Below are 25250 nucleotides of genomic sequence, written 5' to 3' on the forward strand. Positions count from 1 at the left end.
TTATCATTGATAGCACATTTTAGCAACTTATCAAAGATGATTTTGAGGTAATTCGATTTATGTATGCTTGATAAGCAATATAATACTAGTTAGTAGTTTCCGGTATCCAATATAGTGATTTGACATTTTTACGCCTTACAATGTGACACCAAGCAAGTGAAACAAAAGCAAAAATAAACAAAGAGGACTTCATCAAACCAATAAGCTCCTGCACAGCAAAGGAAACCATCAACAAAACTATGAAGAATATATTTGGAAATGGCGTATCTGGTAATGGATTAATACTAAAAATATATAAGGGACTTGTTCAACTTAATTAATAACAATAAAAAATACAATATGATAAAAAATGTACAGAGGATACAGAAAGACATCTCTCCAAAGAAGATACACAAATGTTCAATGGACATATGAAAAGATGCTCAAAGTCAGTAATCAGAGAAATGCAATTCAAAACCACAATGAGATACCATCTTACTGCTGTCAGTATAGTTAGTTATTAGAAAAAAGTCAACAAATAACACTTGTTGGTAAGGATATGGAGAAAAGGAAACCCCTGTGCACTATCAGGAGTGCAAATTGGTGTTGTCATTATGGAAAACAGAATGGAGGATCCTCAAAAAAACTAAACATAAATATCTCAAGTATAATTTTTAATATCTTTTTTAATAGATTATGGCTGAGTTTCTTAATGTCATTTATTATTTCCTTGAACATATACAGCACATATATTTTAAACTCTCTGTGATGGCTTCCACATCAGAATTTGTGGTGGATCTGTTCTTAGAGTCTCTGATTTTCTTAGTTATTATTTGGGTCTCTCCTTTTTTCATGAATTTGAGTTTGTAAAACATAACTTAATTACTTAGTAGAAAAAAATACCTGAAACTGTATTTGTACAAGGATTTACTTCTGGCAAAGATGATAACACTAACTATGGCCCAGAAAAATGCAACTCTAGCAGAAACCGCTTTGGCTCAGTGGATAGAGCTTAGGCCTGTGGACTCAAGGATCCCAGGTTTGATTCTGCTGGTCAATGATTCTCTCTCATTGATGTTTCTGACTCTCTATCCCTCTCTCTTCCTCTCTGTAAAAAATCAATAAAATATATTTTTTAAAAATGCAACTCTACTGACATGACTGTCAAAATTTAATATTTGGATATTTACATATATAGAAATGCTTTAGGAGACAGACCAGGGGAGGCTGGGTGTGTGCCCAGGACTCATGGAGCACTGGGGAGGGGTCAGGCTGGCTTCCAGGGGAGGGGCCCCGGCCTCAGAGCATGTCCCACTCTTTCGGGGAGAGCTACCGGGTGGGCAGCACCTTGGGGGCCCACGCCATCACCGTTTTCTGCTCCTGGGACCACAAGGTGACTCAGAAATGGGCCTCCCGCCTCCAGCATGACAACATCCGGACCCAGCTGAAGAGCCCGGTGTGTGCGGACCGGGAGGCGGCGCTGCTGTCCCTGCCCCTGGTGGTCTACCTCCTCAACCTGGGGGCGCCCTACCTGTTCCGCGGCCTGGCCGCCCTGGAGCGGCACGACTCGCCGGTGCTGGAGGTGTACGTGGCCGTCTGCAGGAACCTCATCCTCAAGATGGTCACCCTGGGGACCCTGTGCTACCACTGGCTGGGCCGGAGGGTGGCCGCGCTGCAGGGCCAGTGCTGGGAGGACTTCGTGGGCCAGGAGCTGTACCGCCTCACAGTGCTGGACTTCCTCTTCGCGCTGCTGGACACGCTGTGCGGGGAGCTGGGCTGGAGGCTCATCTCGGAGCGGCTGGGGCGGGGCAAGCCCGAGTTCGACATTGCCCGCAACGTGCTGGAGCTCATCCACGGGCAGACCCTGGCCTGGCTGGGCGTCCTCTTCTCGTCCCTGCTGCCCGCCGTGCAGATGGTCAAGCTGCTGCTGCTCTTCTACGTGAAGAAGACCAGCCTGCTGGCCAACTGCCAGGCGCCCCGCAGGCCCTGGCTGGCCTCGCACATGAGCACCGTCTTCATCTCGCTGCTCTGCTTCCCCTCCTTCCTGGGCGCGGCCGTCTTCCTCTGCTACGCCGTCTGGCAGGTGAAGCCCTCCAGCCTGTGCGGGCCCTTCCGGGGCCTGGACAGCATGTACGAGGCGGGCAAGGTGTGGGTGCGCCGCCTGGAGCGGGCCGGGCCCCGGGTCTCCTGGCTGCCCTGGGTGCACCGCCACCTGGTGGAGAACACCTTCCCCGTCTACCTGCTGTTGGCGCTGCTGCTGGCTATCATCTACCTCAACATCCAGGTGGTGAAGGGCCAGCGGGAGGTCATCAGCCTCCTCAAGGAGCAGATCAGCAACGAGGGGGAAGACAAAATCTTCCTAATCAACAAGCTTCACTCGGTCTGCGAGAGGAAGGAGAGGAGCGGGGCTGGCAGGACCCAGGAGGTAGCGGTGCCCCCGGCCGGGCCTGCAGACCACCGGGAAGCCTAGCAGGACCAGGACGGCCTGGTAGCACTGAATGCTCACCCCCGGCTGTTCCCACGGCGCTGTGGAATGGGAGCTGGAGCGGCACCCCCATGGACCTGGCTGCCTGGGACTCTATTTATTCTCATTATATATGGTTGGCGCCGAAACCGGTGTGGCTCAGTGGATAGAGCGTTGGCCTGTGGACTGAAGGGTCCCAGGTTTGATTCCAGTCGAGGGCATGTACCTTGGTTGCGGGCACATCCCCAGTGGGGGGTGTGCAGGAGGCAGCTAATTGATGTTTCTCTCTCATCGATGTTTCCAACTCTCTCTCCCTCTCCCTTCCTCTCTGTAAAAAATCAATAGAATATATTTAAAAAAAAAAAGAAAAAAAAAAGAAATGCTTTAGTTATGTTCTAACAGTAACACAAAGCTTTATTGTAAACTCAGTGCTCTATTTTTTTTAATATATTTTATTGATTTTTCACAGAGAGAAAGAGAGAGGGATAGAGAGTTAGAAACATCGATGAGAGATAATCATCGATCAGCTGCCTCTTGCACACCCCCTACTGGGGATGTGCCCGCAACCAAGGTACATACCCTTGCCCAGAATCGAACCCGGGACCTTTCAGTCCGCAGGCCGACGCTCTATCCACTGAGCCAAACCGGTCCCGGCTCAGTGCTCTATTTTAAAGCTGTAAAAACATTGGAGAAAGCTATGTATGTTTTACTATCTGATTTTAAAATTATCTACTTTGTACAACAACATTGGTCTTATTTAATATTGCAAAGTTTTAACAACATTAATACTATTCCATGTTAATTTTTCTGAATTGATACTTATATTTTCAAAGTAGGGAGTCTGGATAACTATCCTTTATTGCAATAACCTCATGATACTGCAAAAGAGAAACTTATTTTTTTAAAAAAAATAAGGAAATATGACCAATTAACTGTTCTATTCCTGCATTTTAAACCATGTTTGCATAGTATAAAATATTTACATGTGATATTGAAACTTAATGGCAAGCTATTTATGTCAGAAACCACAGACTGACTAATTTATTTTTTTAATATATTTTTTATTGATTTCAGAGAGGAAGTGAGAGGGAAAGAGAGATAGAAACATCAATGATGAAAGAGAATTATTGATCAGTTGCTTCCTGCACACCCCCTATTGGGGATTGAGCCTGAAACCTAGGCATGTGCCCTTGACTGGAATTGAACTCAGAACCCTTCAGTCTGCAGGCCAATGTTCTGTCCACTGAGCCAAACCAGCTAGGGCCAGACTAACTAATTTAAATATTATATTAAAAATTAGGCCAAAAATGCTAGGCTGGTGTGGCTTCGTTGATTGAGCATTGTCCCTTGCACAAAGAGGTCACTGTTCAATTCCTATTCAGGATACACGCCCTCATGAGGGGCCTGCAGGAAGCAGCCTGTTGATGATTCTCTTTCATCAGTGTTTCTCTCTCTCCTTCTACCTTCCTCTAGCTGAAATCAATAAAAAAAGTATTTTTAAAATAGACCAAATTAATAAAATCACTAAGCTTACACACACACACACACTATATAAATAAATAAATGTAAATACATACATACATCAGCCATTCAACCAATCAAAGCATAATATGCTAATGATATGCTAAGGCGGCTCAACTGCTCGCTATGACACACACTGACCACCAGGGGACAGACAGTTGACTCATCAACCAGCGCTATGACATGCACTGACCACCAGGGGAGAGATGCTCCAACTGGTAGGTTAGCTTGCTGCTGGGGTGCAGCTGATTGGGATTAAGCAAGACAGGCCAGTCACACCTTGGAGACCTCCCATAGTCCCTCTCTGGTTAGCAAACCTCCCACAACCCTCCCCGGCCCCAAATGTGCACCAGTGGTGTCCTTCAGCCTGGCTTGCACCCTCTTACAATCTGGGACTTCTCAGGGGATGTCAGAAAGCCAGTTTTGGCCTGATGGTGGAACTACCAATCACTATGATGCGTACTGACCACCAGGGGGCAGACGCTTAGCATAGGAGCTGTCCCCTGGTGGTCAGTATGTTCTCACGGGGGAGCACCACTCAAGCAGAAGCCAGGCTCATGGTTGGTGAGTGCCAGGCTGAGGGACCCCCCTGAGTGCACAAATTACATGCACCTGGCCTCTACTAAATACATAAATAAATAAACTTCCAAAATAAATGAGAGGTTCAGAGATCTTTTAGTACATTTTATTAAAAAAATCAGGAATATCAATTACTGGGCAAAAACATTTATACTTTTCTGACTGTTACTTAATGTAGATTCCTCATATCTGCTTATTTCTCAATCATTTTATCTCTTCCTTTAAAATTCTTACTTTATTTAGAATTTTCAATTTTCAATAAATTAGAGGATAATTATTCTAAGCCCAAAAGAACTTGATAAAAAATTGCAGAAATATATGAAAATATATTTTTAAAAAACAACACAATAACTAGGTAAATTAACTTTGATGAAATAAAAAACGAAATGAAAAAAAGAGTAAGAATTGAACAAAATATACTAAATGTAAATGCTCACAATCTATTGGTTGCAGTTTTGACATTTGATTAAAAGATTGATGTTAATAACTATCAATGTTATTACCTCTATGATCATTTAACTTGCTAACTGACAAAAAACAAACAAACAAACTAAAAAATTGCCCTCTAAATAAATATGCATGGCTATCTACTTCAGCCACATAGGGACTGTGGTAGACTGAATAATGGCTCTCAAATATGCCCGCATGCTATTCCCCAGAACCTGTGAAAGTTGCATAGCAAAAGGGACACAACATATGGGAATAAGTTAAAGACTGTGTGATAGATTATCCTGCCTTATCCGGCTGGACCAAACATGATAACAACAATCCTCATAAGAAGGAGGCTGGAGGAGTAAGAGGCAGAGGGGCAGGTGATGTGATGACTGGTGCAGTAATGGGAGTGATGAGCTTTGGAGTTAGCAAAAAGGGCTACCAGGCTGCATGCAAGGAGCATAGACAATCACTGGAAACTGAAAAGACAAAGAAATAGATTCCCTCTGCAGAGCCAGAAGGAACCGACCTGCAGACAGACACCTTGGCTTAGCTTACCAAAACTGATTTAATTCTTTTGGCCCTCAGAAAAGTGAAAGATAGATTTGTATTATTTTAAGCTACTAAATTTGTGGTAATTTGCTGCAGCAGCAGTAGATAACAAATGCTTTGCTACATATCATGAGCTCACAATTTGTAGAGCAACACTGCTTTCATGACAGGCAAAGTAACCCTGCAATTTCAGTGAAGACTTTATTCTGAATTGATTTTGCAACTTTAGCATAATAAGCAAAGGTTATTTAATAAGAGACATACTCTTATTATATACTAGAGCATATAGTATTTGTAAAGAAACTAATATTCAAGATTGTGGTATATGCTTGTCTTTAGTTAAATAATAAGAGTAGAAATTGAGCCACATATACTACCAGTGAGCAGGTCCTGAATCATTTCCCTCCTTACCTTCTAGGGGCCTAGTGCTCACCTCTGTAAGCAAATGGGGAGGAGGGGGGAAGCAAACATTAAAATATATACAAGAAGCAAGAAGGATCATGAGAAGGAGTTTTAATTATCTTCTGAAGATTGATGGCATGCTCAAAAGGATAATGGTGAGGTTAAAGAAAGATTTGTGAGGGATACTTGGGATGAGTTTTGGAAAAGAAAGAAAATGAAAAGAACAAGGGAATATTCATATACATGGTCCCCTTCTGAAAGCTTAATCAGTAACAAACCTAATCTCTCCTATCCTCTACTATACAGGCACATTGAGCAGAAGAATATATGTTGTCTAAATAAGAGGACAACTTCTATGCAGTTTTTTAGTGCTCGCATTAATCCTTTTTTAAAGGATGTGTGTCTCTAGCAGAGTTCAGGGTGTAGGACAGACTCAGGGCTCCCTTGCCTGGGAAACCTAAAGCCCCATTCTCTGAGGGCAATGAGGAAAGACGTATCTGAAAACTTTGGTTAAGGCCAATTCTAGTTAAAAATACCAAGCTCAATAACATATAATGACAAGATATTATTTTAAATGCTAGGTCCGAAGGAGGTTAAAAGTAAAAGAGAGAGAGAGAGAGAGAGAGAGAGAGAGAGAGAGAGAGAGAGAGAGAAGACAGTTAACCACAATGCTGATTAATCAAGCTTTAATTCTAATGATAAGCTCTCTAACAAGAAAGCTTAAGTTTATCTGACAATCTATTTTATTCTTAGCCAAAACAAGAAAGATTTTACAGCAATTCGTGATCTTTCAGCAAATTGAGTTTTTAGAAGAATTATGAAAGTTTAAAGCTTAGATGTGGTATCACCATGCATGCGAGCTCCTCCAATCCCTTTCTCCAGCCCCTTCCTGGGGCTAGGATTCTGAGGATACAGTTTTATAACACGCAATTAAGAATTGAGTACATAAAAACATATTCATAAATATGTGTGAGGCCTAAAATTGAGTCTTTTACAACCAATCTCCAAATATATAACATATTTTAACATATTCAAAAAGAATATGGACATTATATTTTTATCTTGACTTTTCATTATTTACTGACTGTGGTGAAACTTCCTGACATCAAAATGTAAAAACTTTGCTTTTCATTTCACTGGTCACCATTAGGTGGCAGTATAATGCCAACAATAAAAAGTAGTTTAAAAAGAAATTTCTAGATTTGCTTTCCTCACAAATAGTCCTATGCCTGTTTAAAATTTAAGGTCAAGAATTAAATCCTATAATCTATGCACCCATTTTTTTATTTTTTCTCCTACCAAGTTCTTAAAATTATGAATTGTGTAAGAGAAACCATCTGTCTTAAACACCTGACTAGGAAATTACTCCTAGATACAGTCACAGCAGAAAGTTATAATAATGATGAATTTAAAATAAAACACGTGAAGATGTAAAAAAAAATACTAGAACATTGAAACATAACATATAGAGTCTGTATTCCAGAAAGACAAAGAAATAACATTTGTTTTTAAAAGTGTAAACACATAACACTCATTTCCAAAATAATTAAGAGCTCTAAATATAGTCTCTTCCTTAACTCATATTTAATTATTTTAAAGGAGTATCTTGAAGACCCACCAGAATACTCATGAATTGGGCCCCAACAGTCATAAAAACTCAAAGCATCAGTCAACTGAGGAGCACAGATAAACTCCAAGGTCAGGAGGTCCAAACTTCAGGCTGACTGACATTAAGCCTCTAACCTAGAAGGTAAATAACCAATAGTTTAGATAACCTTTTATACTTCTGCCAACATTCCTCAAACTGTGTTTAATTATTATATCTTTAAATTTTTCCAGGAATATTAATTTTAACCCATTTTCACTACTATAACAATATTGGAGAAGATGAAGATACATTCAGGGTAAATTGTTATGATTCCACAATATTATTGCAGATGATATGACCTTATATATACAAACCTCAATGATTGCTTATTGAGAAAACTTTTAGGACTAAGCAACAAATTTAGCAAAAATTTAGCAACAAAATCAACAGACAAAAATCAGTGTGTCTATTATCTAACAATAAATAATCCAAAAATGAAATTAAGAAAATAATTATATTTACAATAACATGAAGAAATACTTAAGAATGAATCAAGGAGGTGAAAGATGATAATAAAACAACAAAATATTGCAGAAATAAGTTAAATAAGACATAAATAAGTGGAAAATATTCATGTACTGAAAGACTTAATACTATTAAATGACAATATCTGACAACAATCTACAAATTTAATCTAATCTCTACCAAAATCTCAAAAAAGATTTTGGCAGAAATAGAAAAATGCTTCCTAAAATTCATGTGGAATTTCAAGGGGGCCTGAATAGACAAAACAATTCTGATAAAGAACAAAGTTGGAGGACCAGACACTTCATTTCTAAATTGACTTTAACATTGCAATAATCAAAATGGGGTGATACTGGCATAAAGACAGACAGATTGACCAATGGAATAGGAGATGAGTTGCTTATCAGGTTGCTATCAAGTTAAAGAAATAATGACAGTGTGACATTGCTTCAAGAAGATAAAATTGATCTGTGGAACTAAATAGAGATTCTAGACTATAACCCAAGAATAAAGAAAACTCACTCTCTCTCCACATTTATACAAAAATCACTTACCAGTGAATTTAGATCTCAATAGGAAAGGTAAAATATAAGAAAATTACAAAATAATTCACAAGAAAGTAAATGAGTTCTTAAACACAAGAAGAATGAATTATTTACAAATATGACTATAATAGAGTTATAAATTATTATTACTTAAGAAACAACATTATGAGAATGCAAGACACCACAGATTACTTTAACCTTGGTCAGTGTAGCTCAGTTGGTTGGAGCATAGTCCTGTACCTGGAATGGTTGCTGTTTCCATCGGGTTGGTGTGCACAGGAAGTCAGGGAAGACAATTAATTGATGTTTCTCTCTCACATCAATGTCTCTCTCAGTCTCTCTCTCTCTCCAAAATTATGTCTCTCTCAGTCTCTCTCTCTCTCCAAAAGCATGTCCTCAGGTGAAGATTTAAAAAAATATATTTAAATACAGTGCAATAGACTACATTACATATCTTATTATGTTTTAAAAACATTTTATATTATTCTTCATTTCTAAGTAATAAATGTTAAAGTGAAGATATTTAAATGGCCAGAAAAGATATGAAAGAGCGTTCAACTTCATTGGTCATCAGGGAAGTGTAAATTAAAAACGAAACTCAATACCACTGTATATGAGAAAGGCTAAGGTTAAAAATACTGATAATAAAAAGTGTTGGTGAGAATGTAGAAGACTTTTCATACATTGCTTGTGGGCTTAGAAATTGGTATAACTTGTTTAGAAACCAGTTTGGTTTTCAATAGAAAATTGAAGAAATGCATAATCTGAGAGCCTGTAATTTCACTCATAGGTATATGCTCTGGTCTAGGTGAGTATAATTGTGTGCACCAAAAAACACATGCCAAAATGTTCATAGCAGCATTACTTGTAGTAACAAAAATAAATAAATAAAATAAAACAACCCACCCAGGCCTGGATGGTTCAGTTGGTTGGGCATTGTTCCCTGCACTGAAAGGCTGCTGATTCAATTTCCAGTTAGGGCACATGCCTAGGATGCAGGATCCCTGACAGCTCATTGATATTCTGCTCATTAATATTTCTCTCTTTTTCCCTGTCCCTTCCTTCCTCTCTAAAAATCAATAAAGATATTTTCAACAGGCCATGGGGCAGGAGGGGGGATCAATTGGGGAAAAATGAGACCTATGTAAAACTTTAAACAATAAAAAAAAAATCTAACTTCAGATGAAATGCAAAAAAAAATCTTTAAGTAATAAAACACATATCCATTAATATTTAGAATATAACACTAACATAATAAATATTCTTTTTCTGATATTAAAAAATATTTTCAAGAAAATACACACATGCAAACAAACACAATCCAAATGTCCATGAAGGAATAGCTGACATATATATATATATATATATATATATATATATAAATAACATTATGTAGTGAATTCCATTTAGCAATGAAAATAAATGGACTACAGTCATGTACAACAACATGAATGACTCTCACAAATAAACATCAAGAAAAAGTAGCCAAACACACTGTATATAATTACATGTATAGGCAGGTAGAACTAAGATATAGCTGGGATTTAGCAAAACATATTTTGGTGGCAAAAAGCATAACAAAAAGATGACAATGATTACCAGACAAGTAAAGGCAGTTAATATCCTTAGCAAAATACCTTAGCTAGGGATTGGAAGTTGTGCCAATATTCTCTTTTATTTTCAGTGAGGAGGTGATTATACAAGTTCTGCTTTATAATTCATATAGCTATTATTTTATATCTTACGCATGCTTATGTGTCATATTTCATAGTAAAGTATTTTCATTTGTTTGTTTATTAAATCCATCCAACACAGAACCTTTTTTGTTTATTTGTTTTTTTCTTTCATTATTTTATTTCCTATTATGATAGATAGATATTCAATATTATTTTACATTACTTTCAGGTATACAAGCATCATTTTATTTTATTTTCCCATATTTTTAAATTACAGTTTACTTTCAATATTATTTGTCATGTTTTTAGGTGTACAGCATAGAAGTTAAACAATCATATACTTTAAAAGTGTTTCCCCTGGTATTTGTAGCACCCACCTGGCACCATACATATCAATAGTTATCACAATATTATTGACTATATTCTGTACTTTATACCACTATGACTGTTCTGTAATTACCAATTTGTACTTTTTTTTTTTTTTAAAATCCTCACCTGAGGATATTTTTCCATTGACTTTTAGAGAGAGGGGAAAGACAGAAAGAAATATCTATGTGAGATAAACACATGGATTGCTTGCCTCTTGCAGGCACCCTGACCAGGGCCCAGGCTGGGGAGAAGCCTGCAATCAAGGTACATGCCCTTGACCAGAATCCAATGTGAGGCCCTTAAGTCCACAGGCCAAGCTCTATCCACTGAGCAAAACCAGCTAGGGCAATTTGTACTTCTTGATCCCTTCACATTGTTCACCCAGTACCTCAACTCCCCTCCCCTTTGGCAACCATCAGTCTGTTCTCTGTCTTTGAGTCAGTTTCAAGTTTGTTTATTTACTTTGTTCTGTAGATTCCACACACAAGTGAAATCATTTGTTATTTGCCTTTCCCTGACTGACATTTCACTGAGCATAATACCCTCCAGATCCATCTTTGTGTCCCTAATGGTAAGATTTTATTTGTTTTTATGGCCAAGTGATATACTATTGTATACATATATCACTTACCACTTCTTGTTATCCACTTGTCTACTAATGGCACTGGGATTGCTTCCATATCCTGGCTATTGCAAATAAAGCTGCAATGAAAATATGGATGCATATGTTTGTTTGTTTTTAATTAGTGTTTTGACGTTTTTTGAAGTGGAATCTCTTAGTCATAAGGCAGTTCCATTTTTAATTTTTTTTATGAATCTTCATACTGTTTTTCCTAGTGACTTCATCAATCTGCGTTCCCACCAATAGTGCACAGTATTACCATTTTTTCCACATCCTTGCCAATACAAGTAATTTGTGAATTTATTGATGATAGTCATTCTGGCAAGTGTGAGGCAATATCACATTGTGCTTTTAGTTCGCATTTCTCTGATGATTAGTGCCATTGAACATCTTTTCATGTGTCTATTGGCCATGGGTAGGTCCTCTTTGGAGAAGTGTCTATTCAGGACTTCTGCCCATTTTTAAATTGGATTGTTTGGTTTTTGCATGTTAGGTATTATGAGTTCTTTAAAAATTTTGGATATCAACTTCTTATCATATGTCATTAGAAAATACGTTCTCTCATTCAAAAAGTTGTCTTTTCATTTGGTCAGTCATTTTCTTTGTTTGGAAAAAAAATTTTAGGTTAATGTTAATCATTTGCTTAGTTTTTAAGAGATATCAGAAAAAAAAATATTTGCTAAGAGAAATGTTTGAGATTTTACTGCTATTTTTTCTTCTAGGAATTTTATGGTTTTGAGTCTTACACTTAAATCCATTTTGAGTTTATCCTTATGTATGGTTTCAGAAGGTGGTCTAGTTTCTTTCCCCCCCCCCCTAATAAAACATTTAAACATAAAAAAATTAATTTTATTCTTATTTTGCTCTTGCTTGTATTCACTAAGAAAAATAGAAATTCATCAAAATCAAAGCCAGAGATTTACAAAGATGTATAAAATTAACCCAAGTATAATAGTTTTTAAATTTGAAATTTTAATCCAGGAAGTAGCTATTTCAGAGCCTTTCTGAGGATCTGATTACCCAATTTAAAGTTTCCCCCATACTTTGCCATGTCATCTTGTTTTATTTTTCTTCATAGACGTACTTACTAAGTTAAATCTTACTATTAGTTCATTTGCTTTTTTATTTATTATTATTATCTCTGTTCTGAATGGCAACCTAGAATAGCTGGTTCTGTGTTTCTAACACTTATAATCTAGTCTGGTATATACTAGGAGTTATGTTTACATGGACATTATCAACAAATGTAACATAACAGAGTTCTCTGTTTCAATAAATCTAGGAAATCCTATTTCTTATATTTTACTCAGAATGATATTCAATTTATTTTAGCATATTAAGGGATGTTCAGAAAATGAAGTGAATTGTTTAACTTTGATGATCGAGCATTTTCCAAACCTGTGAAATATTTTCTTAGAGTAACAAGCTGGAGGTTTGCCAAAAATTAGCAATCTAAACAATAGATTCTGAAATTATGGCAAACTCAACAAAGCATACAGGAGTTTTCAGAGTGTGGGAATATTTTATGAAAGTAGCTTCACAAGTCTCTAATTCCTCATTAAAGACACAATTGGCTGCTGGTTATGATATTCTGCCAAGCTTGGAAGAGATCCTCAGGTCATTGAAACTCAGAAGGGGTGTACTCAAACCTCTTACACACTACACATGTCACCATGAAACCTCAGCATAATTACCCGCTGTGGTTGCAAAAACTACATCTTACAAGCTACCTCTCCTGGATCTCACCTCTGTTTTTGAGATAGAAATGCTTCCAATAGTTTATATTATAATTATGGAGGTCTATTGAATCTATACTGTGATGGCAGTGTCAGGACAGGTAAATTTTTGTGAGCCATGTCTTACAGAGAAGGACTATTCTAGACTTAGAGCCCTTCTCCACCAAGAGAACTCTTTAAAAATATTCCAGGGAACTAATACTACATGTAAATATTTTAGAAACACTCAGGTAGGCAATGCAATATGTGTGTACACATTAACTGAATATTTTTATTAAAAAATGTATTCTATTTGAACTTTGGGTGAAAATGCATTGATATGACAATGTTTCAATTTTCATGTATCTAATTTTGCTTTCAGATAAATGCAGTCAATGTCAGCTAGCTAAATATTTTTCATGCCACTCTAACCTAGAGGTAAAACTTGGGTGACTAAAGATTATTTTAGAAGAAGGAAAAAGTTCCAAGTATACTAAACACTGTATTTCATTCTGTTTTCCTTTTGATATTATAGAATTGAGCCATTTTACCAATTCCTGTCACTGAGCTACAGAAAAGAGAAAAGCCATTTTCCTCCATCTTTAAACTGGCACGTAAATGTCCATGCTCCTTTAATAAAATCACAGAGACTGTTTTCCTTTACATATTTATGGCAACCTTCCTGACCCATGGGCCAGCGCATTCGGGAAATGCATAATTCTCTCCCTTTCCATCAGGTAACGAGTGTGCCCTTGTTGCAGATGCAGAATGCCTTTCGGAGTTGTTTCTCTAGCTTTTAGCCACAGATAATGGAGTCAACCGGAGGTTTTGCATCATTACTGAAAGGCACTCTACATTGATGCAGCATGCTGCTTGCTTTAATAGGAGCTACAGTGAATAGTCCTCAGAAATCACCTATTGCCAAGCAAGCAAACGGATGACCTAGGTGGAAGGATAGTCCACCACAAAAAGATGAAGGGTTTTCTGTCAAAGATGTAGTCAGTTATGTACCTGGTACTTTTCATCTTTGCCCCTTGTGGAAGGATCCAAATAGAGCTGTGCACTTATTTCAAAGACTGGGTTCCTGGGCAGAGGGCAAAATAAGATTCACTATACACTCTTTCATTCCATCATAAATTGAAGTTGTCATGCTTCTTTGTAGATTATATAAATGTCCAAAATACATGTTATACTTTGTCCATAAATACATAGAGATTCTGACTCTGGTCTCAGCATGTTTATTTATTTCATTATTCCTCAAAGTGGGATTGAAAAACTGAAGAACAATTGGAAAGGTCAGCAGAAGCTGGTGGAAAACAAAATTAGTTTGGAATATCTCTAGCAATTCACCAAACTAAAGTTTCTTGTTAAATTTCCATTCAGAATACCTTCGTTTCAAATCTTCACTTCTATAACTCTAACCCCATCTCACATAAATGAGCACAAAATGTAGGAAATAAAATTTTAAATTGGTTGTTATGAAATGAGAGAGAGAATGACAATATAATTGGTGAAGTTCAGCATATCTTAACTTTCTATTTTGTTTTGAAAGATAATGTGTTTTCTTTAATTAATGATTTTCATGTTTCTGTCTTCAGATAGTACTTCCTACATATTTTTACAGATAGTTAAATTATTACAGATAGTTATATTATGAAAGAATGTGATTCTAGTTATATTTCTTTAATAATGGTCTGTTTAGTCCTCCTTTTTCATTATTTTTTAATTAACATCAGCATTGCATATGCAATCAATTACTATCTATAAATTATGATTCTTAATCTTATAATTTTTTGCCTCCAGCTTGATCTTGCCTTTAAGCTCTGTCTCCTATATTCGACCACTTACCTGACAATTTACATTTGAAAATATCAAAGAGTGTCTCAAACATATATAGAACCCAACAGGAGCCCATGTCAGCTCTAAACTGTGACTTTCCAATTTGTGTCCCTGCAATAATCATACCTAATCGGAGTGAGGTATTTTTCCTATTGCGTCTCATAATGTCACAGTGTAAAAAGTACTATCAATAAGATGTGGGCAGAGTGCTTGTGAGAATCCAGAGAAAGTGCACCTCATTTAGCACTGTGATGACAACGAAGGACTCTGAAGATGATGAATTATGAAGAGTAACATGAGTTATGAAGAGTAACATGTAAGTGTCAGATAAGGGAAAAGGGCATGTGATAGAGGACACCTTTAATAGAATTAGAGGCATAGTGAATCTGATCCATAAATGTAATTGCATGAAGTAATATGAAAATATTAGTATCAGATAATATATATGAAAGGGCTAATTTGCAATTTGCTAAGTATTTTTTAGCTTTACTTCTTTACATTAATTAAGCAATATTCAAAATTTTGAACATAGAACTGGTTTTTAGGGATATCTCAATTCAAAAATACAAAGAAACAATTAGATGGAAGTGTCACCGAAATCAAGGCAAACAGAAGTTGCTTAGCAGTGACAAATTAAAAGGGCATAACAAAAATACAGTGACAATAGGATGGAGAAGAGAGAAAAAAAAGTAAGAAAAGTTATGTGAGAAAAGGTACAGGATTTACAAAGATGGTGATGTAAATAAACCAGTACTCACCTCCTTCCACCCCACATCAAAATTACAACTAAACTACCTAAAACCATAATTTAGAACTACCTAAAATCTTATTGAATGGAAGTCTTACAACTACAAAATTAAAGAATTAGCCATCAAGACTGGGAGGAGGGGTGAAGACTCTGAGCAGAGTCATAGAACAGGGTGGACCCAGACCCACGTGTGGCAATTTAACACGAGGAGGGATATCTTGGCTGTGGAGGATTCCAGTGCCAGGAATAGAAGTTCCTATATCTTCTGGCTGTGAAAACCAGTAGGGATTGTGGTTGAGTGAAACAGAGGCTGCTTGAGTCCCAGGTAGTTCCTCTTCAAGGGCCCACACACTGACTTCTCAGACTTATAACAGCAGCTTGAAAGGCACCAGGTTATTCGAGGAGAAACTAACTTGTCTGGAATCAGGGCAGGAACTGGAGGGGCATCTTTCTCCCAGACATAAGTGCTGGCACAGATCATTGTTCCTTTGCTGATCTCCCACCAAGCCAACAGGTAGGCATCGTATCTAAATTTTCCATCAACCTGTCTCACACCTCTCCCCCCGCCACCCTGGCCCTGGTGATTCCCTTAAACCCCACCACTTCCTACTTGAAGGCTCATCCAAGCCTTTTCCAATGGCTTTTCCATACAACTGGCCTCTCTTGTCTCATGATTTCAACTTTCTTCAAATCTCTCAAACAAGCTGCAGCTGCAATCAGTGTGCCCATACCTCTGAATAAATGGTGGGCACTAGTGACAGCCAGCCTTGGTTCACAGCTTGGCCTCTCCATGGCACCTTAGAGTCCAACATAAGTAGCAGCCATCTACAGAAAAGTAGCTTGTGCCAGGTGGCCCCAGGCAGGGCACAGGCAGTGGCTGACTTTGCACCTCCTGGAAGCCCCCAGAGCCAGTGCACCAAGCCAGATCAAAACCCTGCCACTTTCACGAATGCCACATTCAAGGGGCCCAACTAGGGAGCAACCAAGTCCCACTGAAGCAAATCCTGCTCCACAGGCTGGCTCCTGCACAGCAGTTCTTCCACTGTATTCCAGCTGGTCCTCACAGCCATTTGGCCTGAGGGTAAATCCCTCCCAGTAAAGCCATCATTAAAGCCCAAAACGGTATCTCTGTTCCAGGAGGCAGGTTGGAGGAAAGATCAAACATAAGGTAAAAAGAATTTGTTTCAGTTGTCTGTACAAGGACATATTAGGAAATTGCTGTGTTAACACTTTTTCTCTTAATGCAGTGGCCAAACTTCAGTCACATAGACAGCAAGTGGTTTGGAAAGATATTTGTACCCAGTAAGGTATGTCTTTAACTTGGTCTCCCCTGGAGTAGGCGAAGTGCCTCAAAGAGTATGTACTCAAGACATAACTGTTATTTAAAAGGCTTAATTAGTTTAGAAAGCTAAACTGCATTCTATCTTGATAAAATACAAATCAGAGTTTTTGAGAAAAATAATGAAACAAAATTCTAAGACTTTAAACCCCAAAGAATGATGTTCCCAGAAAGCTAATGTGGCATTGGTACAAACTTTGTGACTGTTTCCCAGAGATTTCATAAAAATATTTGGCAGTTCTCAGTCCATGTCATTTTGGCACATTTTAGAAAACGGGAAGAAATAAATTTCACATTCCTAAACTGCCTTGTCTGTGGGCAGCTTTGTCTTGATTAAAAATTGGTTAAGAACAGCAAGTGAGTCAGATTGCTTCTCGGATACTATTAAACAGCGGGCTTCTATCCGCTAGAGGAGTGGTAAGTTCTTAAGTGAGCAGGGATTAGTTTTACAAGCACTACACTGAGGGCATTTTTACAGTTGTTGAATTTAAAGCCAGGAACATGAAACCTTTTCTTGTAAATATCAGCTGCCTTGGCTTTCATTACGCTGTGCTATGGTAAATGCAGCCTCCTATTATATTACTTCACACCTCCTTTTAAAATGTACCAATAATAAGATTGTAAAAAAAAAAATGGCTTACTTTCTTTTCTTTTATTTTTCCCAGGACCTTGCTGAGAACACTCACAAACTCTTATTTAGGTTTATTTGCACAGTATCTCAGTATTCATTGGAATGCTTCTCCTGACAGTATCTCAGTATTCATCGGAATGCTTCTCCTAAAGTGAAAATCCATATAGTCAATGCCCGAAAGTGTCTGAAGTAATTCAAATCGGAACGAGATGAAAATCAGGTGCCATCATTGGCAACATGCCTGGAAGCTCTGAAAGGTTTTCTGTCACAGGAAGCCTCACTGCATTTAGGCTGTTGTTCTTCATCAGAGAAAAACTGGTTTGTGTTTGTCAGTCTTGGTCGACAATGCCCAGTGGAGGCGATTCTCAGGTTCTTAGGGCAGCATGGCCGTAGAGTGCCCCCCACATGGAGCGCCATCAGCATCTTAATGAGCCGGTGGCTCCCGAGGTTATCCAGCTCAGTGTATGATCAGGAGCACATACACAGCAAAGTCCTTCTCAGAGAGATTAGCCCTGGCTGTGAGATACCTACCCAGGAAGCAAGTGTAATGTCTTTTTATTGGGTCGGCAGCTAAGTAATTGCGGATTTTTTAAAGAAAATCAAAGACAATTTTTTCATGGAACTAAATAACTTTATTCTGTAATGTATTGCCCATTTTGATCAATGACCTTTTGCCATCTTTCAGGCAGCATCATAATCCCACGTTCAAAAAACTTCTGGTTTTTATTAGCAAAAAACTGAATCAGGTACGATTTGACATCATCATCATTATTGAAATTTTTACCATTCAAGGAGTTTTGTAAAGATCGAAACAAAAAGTAATCAGATGGTGCAAGGTCAGGACTATATGGTGGATGTGGCAAAACATCCCAACCAAGCTCCATTAATTTTTGCCGAGTGACCAAAGATGTGTGTGGCCTTGCAGTGTCATGATGGAATACAACACCTTTTCGATTTGTCAATTCGGGCCGCTTTTCTTCAACTGCATTGTTTAATTTCATTAGTTGTTCAATGTAGACATCAGAATTGATCGTTCGGTTGGGTGGTAAGAGTTCAAAGTAGACAATTCCTTTGTAATCCCACCAAACTGATAACAAAACCTTCTTTTGATGAATATCAGCTTTTGATGTTGTTTGAGTTGGTTCACCTGGCCTGCTCCACGATCTTTTCCGCTTGATATTGTTGTAAACAACCCATTTTTCATCACCAGTTATCAGTCGTTTTAAAAATGGATCATTTTCATTACGTTTCTTTAGCAAATCGCAGCTGCTAATGCGTTGCGTTAACTGTGATTCTTTCAGTTCGTGAGGAACCCATGTATCGAGTTTTAAAACATAGCCAAGTTGTTTTAAGTGATTTTCAATGCATGTATGTGATACATGAAGCTTCTCTGCAATCTCACGTGTTGTATTGTGACAGTCCGAATTGATTATTGCTTTGATTAGGGCGTCATCAACTTCAACTGGACGACCAGAGCGTTTTTCATCTTTGAGTGAAAAATCACCAGAACGAAATTTGGCAAACCAATTTTGACACTGCCGTTCTTTTAAGGCTTCGTCACCATAAACAGCACATAACTTTTTATGAGCTTGCGATGCGTTTTTCCCTTTGCAGAAATAAAAAAGCAAAATATGACAAAAATGTTCCTTTTGATTTTCCATTTTTCAACGAACGCCAAACGAAAACTACAAAACAGATCAAAAAACTTTTTTTACTTATTAACAGCTGAATAGCCAACTATCAAATAACAAAATGTGTTTTACATTTGTACTACGTCTGCAAACCTAAAAATTCAACTGAAGCCATATATGTGTGAAACCCGCAATTACTTAGCTGCCGACCCAATATAAAGCCCAGCAGCATGCTTGGAAAGCCCTGGAAGATTTTCTGTCACAGGAAGCCTGGCTGCATTTAGGCTGTTCTTCATCAGAGAAAAACTGGTTAGTGTTAGTCTTGGTCCACAATGCGCAGTGGAGGGAATTGGTTTGCTGACCAGGGTAGCTGGGCTTTACAAAAAGACATTAAGCTTTGGATGCTTCTTGGGTAGATATCACACAACTGAGAATGACTTTGGTGTGTGTGTGTGTGCTCCTGATCACACACTGGGCTAGATAACTAAATCCCTGGAGCCACTGGCTAGCTCATTAAGATGCTGATGGTACTCATTTGCAGGGAGCTCCTTGGCCATTCTGCAATAGAACGTGAGAGTTGCTAGAGGTAGAATCCCTGTACACATGGGGGTCTTAGAGTTGAGTCTTCAAAGGGATGGATCTGGCTCTTTCCAGAGGGCTACTTTCTACCGGATCGTCCACAAAGGACCAGGGTGAGAGTGAGCGGCTGCAACCATTGTCTGCCGTAGCTGAGCAGTGATCTATTCATTAAGCAAACACTTTCATGAGTGTGTACTATGTGCCCAGAGCTGTGAAGGGATGCAGAGATGAACGAGGCATAATAACTAGCTGAAAGGATTTTGAAATATTTTCAGAAATTATATAACTTAAATGTGTACCACGTGATAAATGTGCTAGCAGGGACATACGAAATGTATCACAGCAGTGCAAAGAAAAGAAACAGGGAGACCTAATGGAACTTTGGATGCCAAGCTGGTAGGTTAGAAAATGCTCCCAAAAAGTGGCATTTCTGTTAGTTTCAAAAAGACTGGGACACAATCAATTGGATGAAGATAGAAGTGATTTTGAAGTAAAAGAAATGGCATGACAAAAGGTGTGGAACAGAAAGCACAAGAAAACCATCAGTGTAAGTGCACAGAGAAAGGAAGGCAAGGTGCAGGCAGAGAGGCAGCCCACACCCAGGTGTGTGTGTGTTCCATGCTAGAGGCTGTGGGGCCTGCTCAGCTATATTTTATATTTAAAAGAATTGAGGCAAGTTCAGACTCATTTTTACTAGTTTTAAAAGGCAAGGAAGAGTATACAATTTTAAAAAAACTTTTTAATATATTTTAAATTAAGTGAAAGATTAAAACATGCTTACAGTATAAGGCTAATTGTTGTATTTCACAAGTAATTAAACGATTGGTAAAAAGGTCAGTTTAATTTCTATATTACTTTTAGCATAATTAAAAGTGCTTACATTTGGAAGAAATAGATGACTTTTCAAGATCCTTGTTTTTTGGCAATAAATAAAAAGCTGAATTATGTTTTCATATGTAATTAAGTGTGAATGGATAACTAACTTTTTCATTTGTTTTAAAGATAAAAAGTATCCGTACTTGTTATAGTACTAGTAAAAATATTAAATATAATTTTTCTGACATTTTATTGTGGCCATTTAATGATAATATTTTGCACACAAAAAAAACTCAGAAACTTATTCAGGAGAAAACAGAAATATATATATTTATGAATAATTTAACAAACATATTTGTAAAGGAAATATTCTAAATAGTCTTCAAACAATTCTTCATTCAACCAATATATATATATATATATATATATATATATATATATATATATATGACAAAGTAATAGTCTTTGGAGTTAAACACTTGAGTTTGAATCCTGATTCTGTCACTTACTTTCACTTCAACATTGGGCAAGTCATTTAATCTCCCCTAAAACTCAGTTTCCTCATCTGTAAAACAGGATTAATAATGTCTAACTTTAAATAATATTTCTCTTCATATAATGTTGTACTCTTTGTATATTTTAATTATATACTTACAATAATAGAACATGTAATTAAAATCCCAGAAACATAATTGGATTTCTAATTTTAAAAATTATATTGTAAATATTATTATTGCTTCTAAGGTGGATATTTGAAACAGAAATTTCCATACAACATAGCCATTCTCAATATAATTTGCATCAAAGTCTTCACTTGATTAGCATTCAGACTCCAAAGGGATGAGGACTGGAAGCATAAGGACTGAATTTACATTTTTTTCAGCTTTGATTATATAAAATGGACAAAATTAAAGATAATATACATAATAATATATATAAAGTACCAGTTCATGTTAGTTCTCCCTCTTTATGTTTTACAAATCCATTTTCCCCCGTTTCACTTAGGCATTTGTTTAAAAAATAATTTTATTGTTGATAGTATTACAGATCTCACCCATTTCCCTCCCCCTTACTCCCCTCCTCCCAGCCTCTACCCACCTTCCCAGGTTTTCAGTACCCTATTGCCCATGTCCATGGGCTATGCATATCCTATCTAATAAAGAGGGAATATGTCTATTGACCCACATCCTGTCACAAAGATGGTGACACCCACAACCAATAAGGAGGGAATATGCTAATTGACTGTCATGCCCTCAAAAATTATGGCACCCAGAGCCACAAGATGGCGGCATCCATTCTCCTCAGCACTCCTGGGGAAGCAGGCATGCAGCAAGGCCAGGCCCACCCCCAGGCCAGCCCGGCTGCTCCATGAACCTGCCTCCATACACTCAGGGCAGAATAGAAGCCCAGGTAAGCCTCAGATGGCAGCTACCCAGCTGCCCAGGGCCGCCTGAAGCTCAGGTAACCAGGGCTGGCCAATGCTTCCGCTGTTGGCAGTGGCAACAGCAGAGGTATGATGGGGCATTGCTTTACCCCAAACTCCGGGTCACCTCCTGCCCCTGAGGGCTCCTGGACTGTGAGAGGGGGCAGACCAGACTGAGGAAACCCCACTCCAGTGCATGAATTTTTATGCACTGGGCCTCTAGTAAGTATATAAATTATTTGATTTACCTCTTCTCTTCTCCTCAACCTCACATCGAGGTATGTCAGTCTGTTCCATGCCTCTATGCTTTGGGTCTTATTTTGTTGGTCAATTCATTTTGTTCATTAGACTCCACAAATAAGTGAGATCATGTAATATTTGTCTTTCTCGGTTTGGCTTATTTCACTTAGCATAGTATTTTCCAGGTCTAATTCTGCTGCATAGTATTCCATAGTGTAAATGTCCCACAGCTTTTTTTATCCATTCATCTACTGATAGGACTTGGGCTGTTTCCAAATCTTAGCTATTGTAATAATGCTTCTATGAACATACTCTTTCTGATTGGTGTTTTGAGATTTTTAGTATATATTCCTAGAAGTGGGATTGCTGGGTCATACAGAAATTAGAAATTCCATTTTTAGATTTTTGAAGAAACTCCATACTGTTTTCCATAGTGGTGCACCAACCTGCATTCCCACCAGCAGCAAACCACATCCTCATCAGCACTTGTTTGTAAATTTTTTTTTATGATAGTCATTCTGACAGGTATGAGGTGATGCCTCATTATGGTTTTAATTTGCATTTCTCTGATGATTAGTGACTTTGAGCATTTTTTATATGTCTTTTGGCCATTTGTATGTCCCCTTTGGAGAAGTGTCTATTCAGGTCCTCTGCCCACTTTTTAATTGGATTGTTTCTTTTCCTTTTGTTGAGAGAAATATGGTAGCAACCATACTTGGGTAAAAACTGCTGTTTGAATTTTAACCCTGCTATTCTGGCTTCTGCACTTGCTTAAACATAAGGTGGTTACCTCAGCTTCCAGATGGAGTCCTGGAGGCTAAGGCGATTTTCCTGTGCCTATGGACCAGGACCACAGGAGATTGATTCCCACTGACTCAGTAGCTTGAGGAGTAGAAACTGTAGATAACCTTTAGAGATTGAACACTGAGCTCTGCTTCTGGACTATCTGCTATGGCAAAATAGGGCCACATTCCAATGTCCAGCAGGATGTGACTGGGAACGACCCTGCGGGATGTTCCCAGCCTTTAGAATTTAGAATTTAGAAAAAGGAAAATTACTGTGGTTTGGATCTTTAAAAGGACTGCTTACACCTGAAACAATGCGGTCGTGAGTGTGGCCACCTGCATGTGGTGCTCTTGCAGCCTTCCTGGCCAGTTCAATAAATCCTTGCCTGCTTTTTTAAATCAATCATCAGCCTCCGGTGGTCTTATTTTGAATCCAGGGTTCAACCCCACAACATTAAGTTGTATGAGTACTTTCTATATATCACTTAGGCACTTGTTTTTGTTTTCTTCTCATAGAGGTCCCAAGGAACAAAAAATGAAGGATAATGTCCCAGGCTGCCAATGGGAGGTGAATTTCAACATCTCAGATTCTGTGTGGATTCACATAGGACCAGGGACTTCTTCTAGACATATGAGCTCATACCAAAACATGGGAAATGTAATCTCTGAGCTGGGGCTTAAAGATCAGTAGTGTGTGTTAAAGGGAAGAGTTAAGAATGACTACTAGGTTTTCAGCCTGAGCAGGTTGTGGGACAATTTATGGAAATGAGGGTGCTAAGGAGTGAACCTCAGAAGAGAGTATAGACTAATTCTCTATTGAAATGAATGGTTCCTCCATTGAAATGGGAGAGTGAGGGTAAATGCAGAGTGGTGTTACATTTGGTGGTAAAGAAAATATGCAATTTTCTTTTTATTGCTTTTAATCTTTAGTGAACTCATTAGAACATCATCTGATGTGAGGAGACTAATGAATGTTGCGATTGGAAATAGGAGAAAAGGTATAAAACAAACTTCAGTGATAATTATAGGCAAAATTTATTAGGCAGATGTAGTAGGAGTTCAAGGTAACACTAAGGACTTGAGATTTGTGATCAGAAAATTTAAGTGTAATTTTTAAACAGCACTGAGTGTTTTTTTGTGTTTTTTGTTTTTCCAGCTGTGTTCAGCTTCTCGGGTGAGGCCAGAATTGGGGGAGATTTCAGTTTAATAGCATTTTCACAAGCTTATCTAATGCAGCACAGGCAGTTGAGGGATGCAGGGGAATGATTTTAATGTGGACTATAGAATCTGGATCAAGTAACTAGCAAAGTGTGGGCATGAGTAGAAAGTGACCAGTGAAAAAAAGTGGAGACAATGGGTTAAATGGGATCATAAATGTTGGAGTGAGTGTCAAATTATATGAACTGGAGACAAAATAAGATATTTACAGAGTAGAGTGCTTAAAATTGAAACTTTGGGGAGGCTGAATTTATTGGTAGTGAAAAGTTCTGTGATATAACCGTGGAAGTGATTGGGTGAGATGAAAAGGATAAAGTGTTTATTATCAGAAGTGGAGATGTAAGAGACTGGGAAGGAAAATTATTGAATAGATCTTCTACAAGTATGTGGAGGTCCTCAAGAATAATGAATGAAACAAATAATTAATTAGGAGATAAGCAGGTTTGGTGTTTTTTTAAACACAGAAGGTTAATATGTAAAATTATATTATGCTCTATAGTTTTGTGAGGGAAAAGGAAAAAATGGCATGAACCTGGCCAGAAAAACTGTTACATTTAGCTATTAATATGCCCTGGGCAACTTTTTCAGCATTTTACATATATTGGACTACTTTGTATCATTCTCCACTACTCATTTACTTTCCACATTTTGCAGCTGAATAAACAAGTTATATAAATTGTCCGAGGTTACTAGTGAATGGTGAAGCTGGATCTGGGCATTCTGACTTCAGAGTATACACTCTAGTCACTACAAAATACTTTCCCTTCTTAGGATCAATGTTTCGGCACTTTTCAATGTTGAAGTTTATACGATGGTAAAGATGGTGGGGTGGTGTTTGTGAGAAGGCATGATTTTAACAGGAAAGCCCCGAGATCGGTGGGCTGTTCGTAAGTAATAGTGAGTGGAGTTTAGGCTGGGGAAGGAACAATCTCATCAAAGGACATGGAGTTCTCAGTGTATCTTAATTCCAGAACAACTTACTGCCTGGTATCTTTCATAGATGGACTAGGCTGCAGGTCTCTGAGGAGTGTT

The 25250-nt window shown here is 38.0% G+C and overlaps 1 protein-coding gene across 1 annotated transcript; it reads left to right on the top strand.

Annotated features, from left to right (window-relative positions):
* Positions 1-1285: 1285 nt before the first annotated feature.
* LOC311619036 (transmembrane channel-like protein 6) lies at positions 1286-2792 on the top strand (the record flags this gene model as incomplete). Its single annotated transcript, XM_084876943.1, has 1 exon — positions 1286-2792. The coding sequence occupies one exon, from the start codon at positions 1286-1288 to the stop codon at positions 2447-2449; it is 1164 nt and encodes a 387-aa protein (XP_084733069.1). The 3' UTR covers positions 2450-2792.
* Positions 2793-25250: the final 22458 nt, after the last annotated feature.

Source organism: Pipistrellus hanaki (assembly GCF_964339955.1).
Source record: "Pipistrellus hanaki genome assembly, chromosome: 3".
NCBI lineage: Eukaryota > Metazoa > Chordata > Mammalia > Chiroptera > Vespertilionidae > Pipistrellus > Pipistrellus hanaki.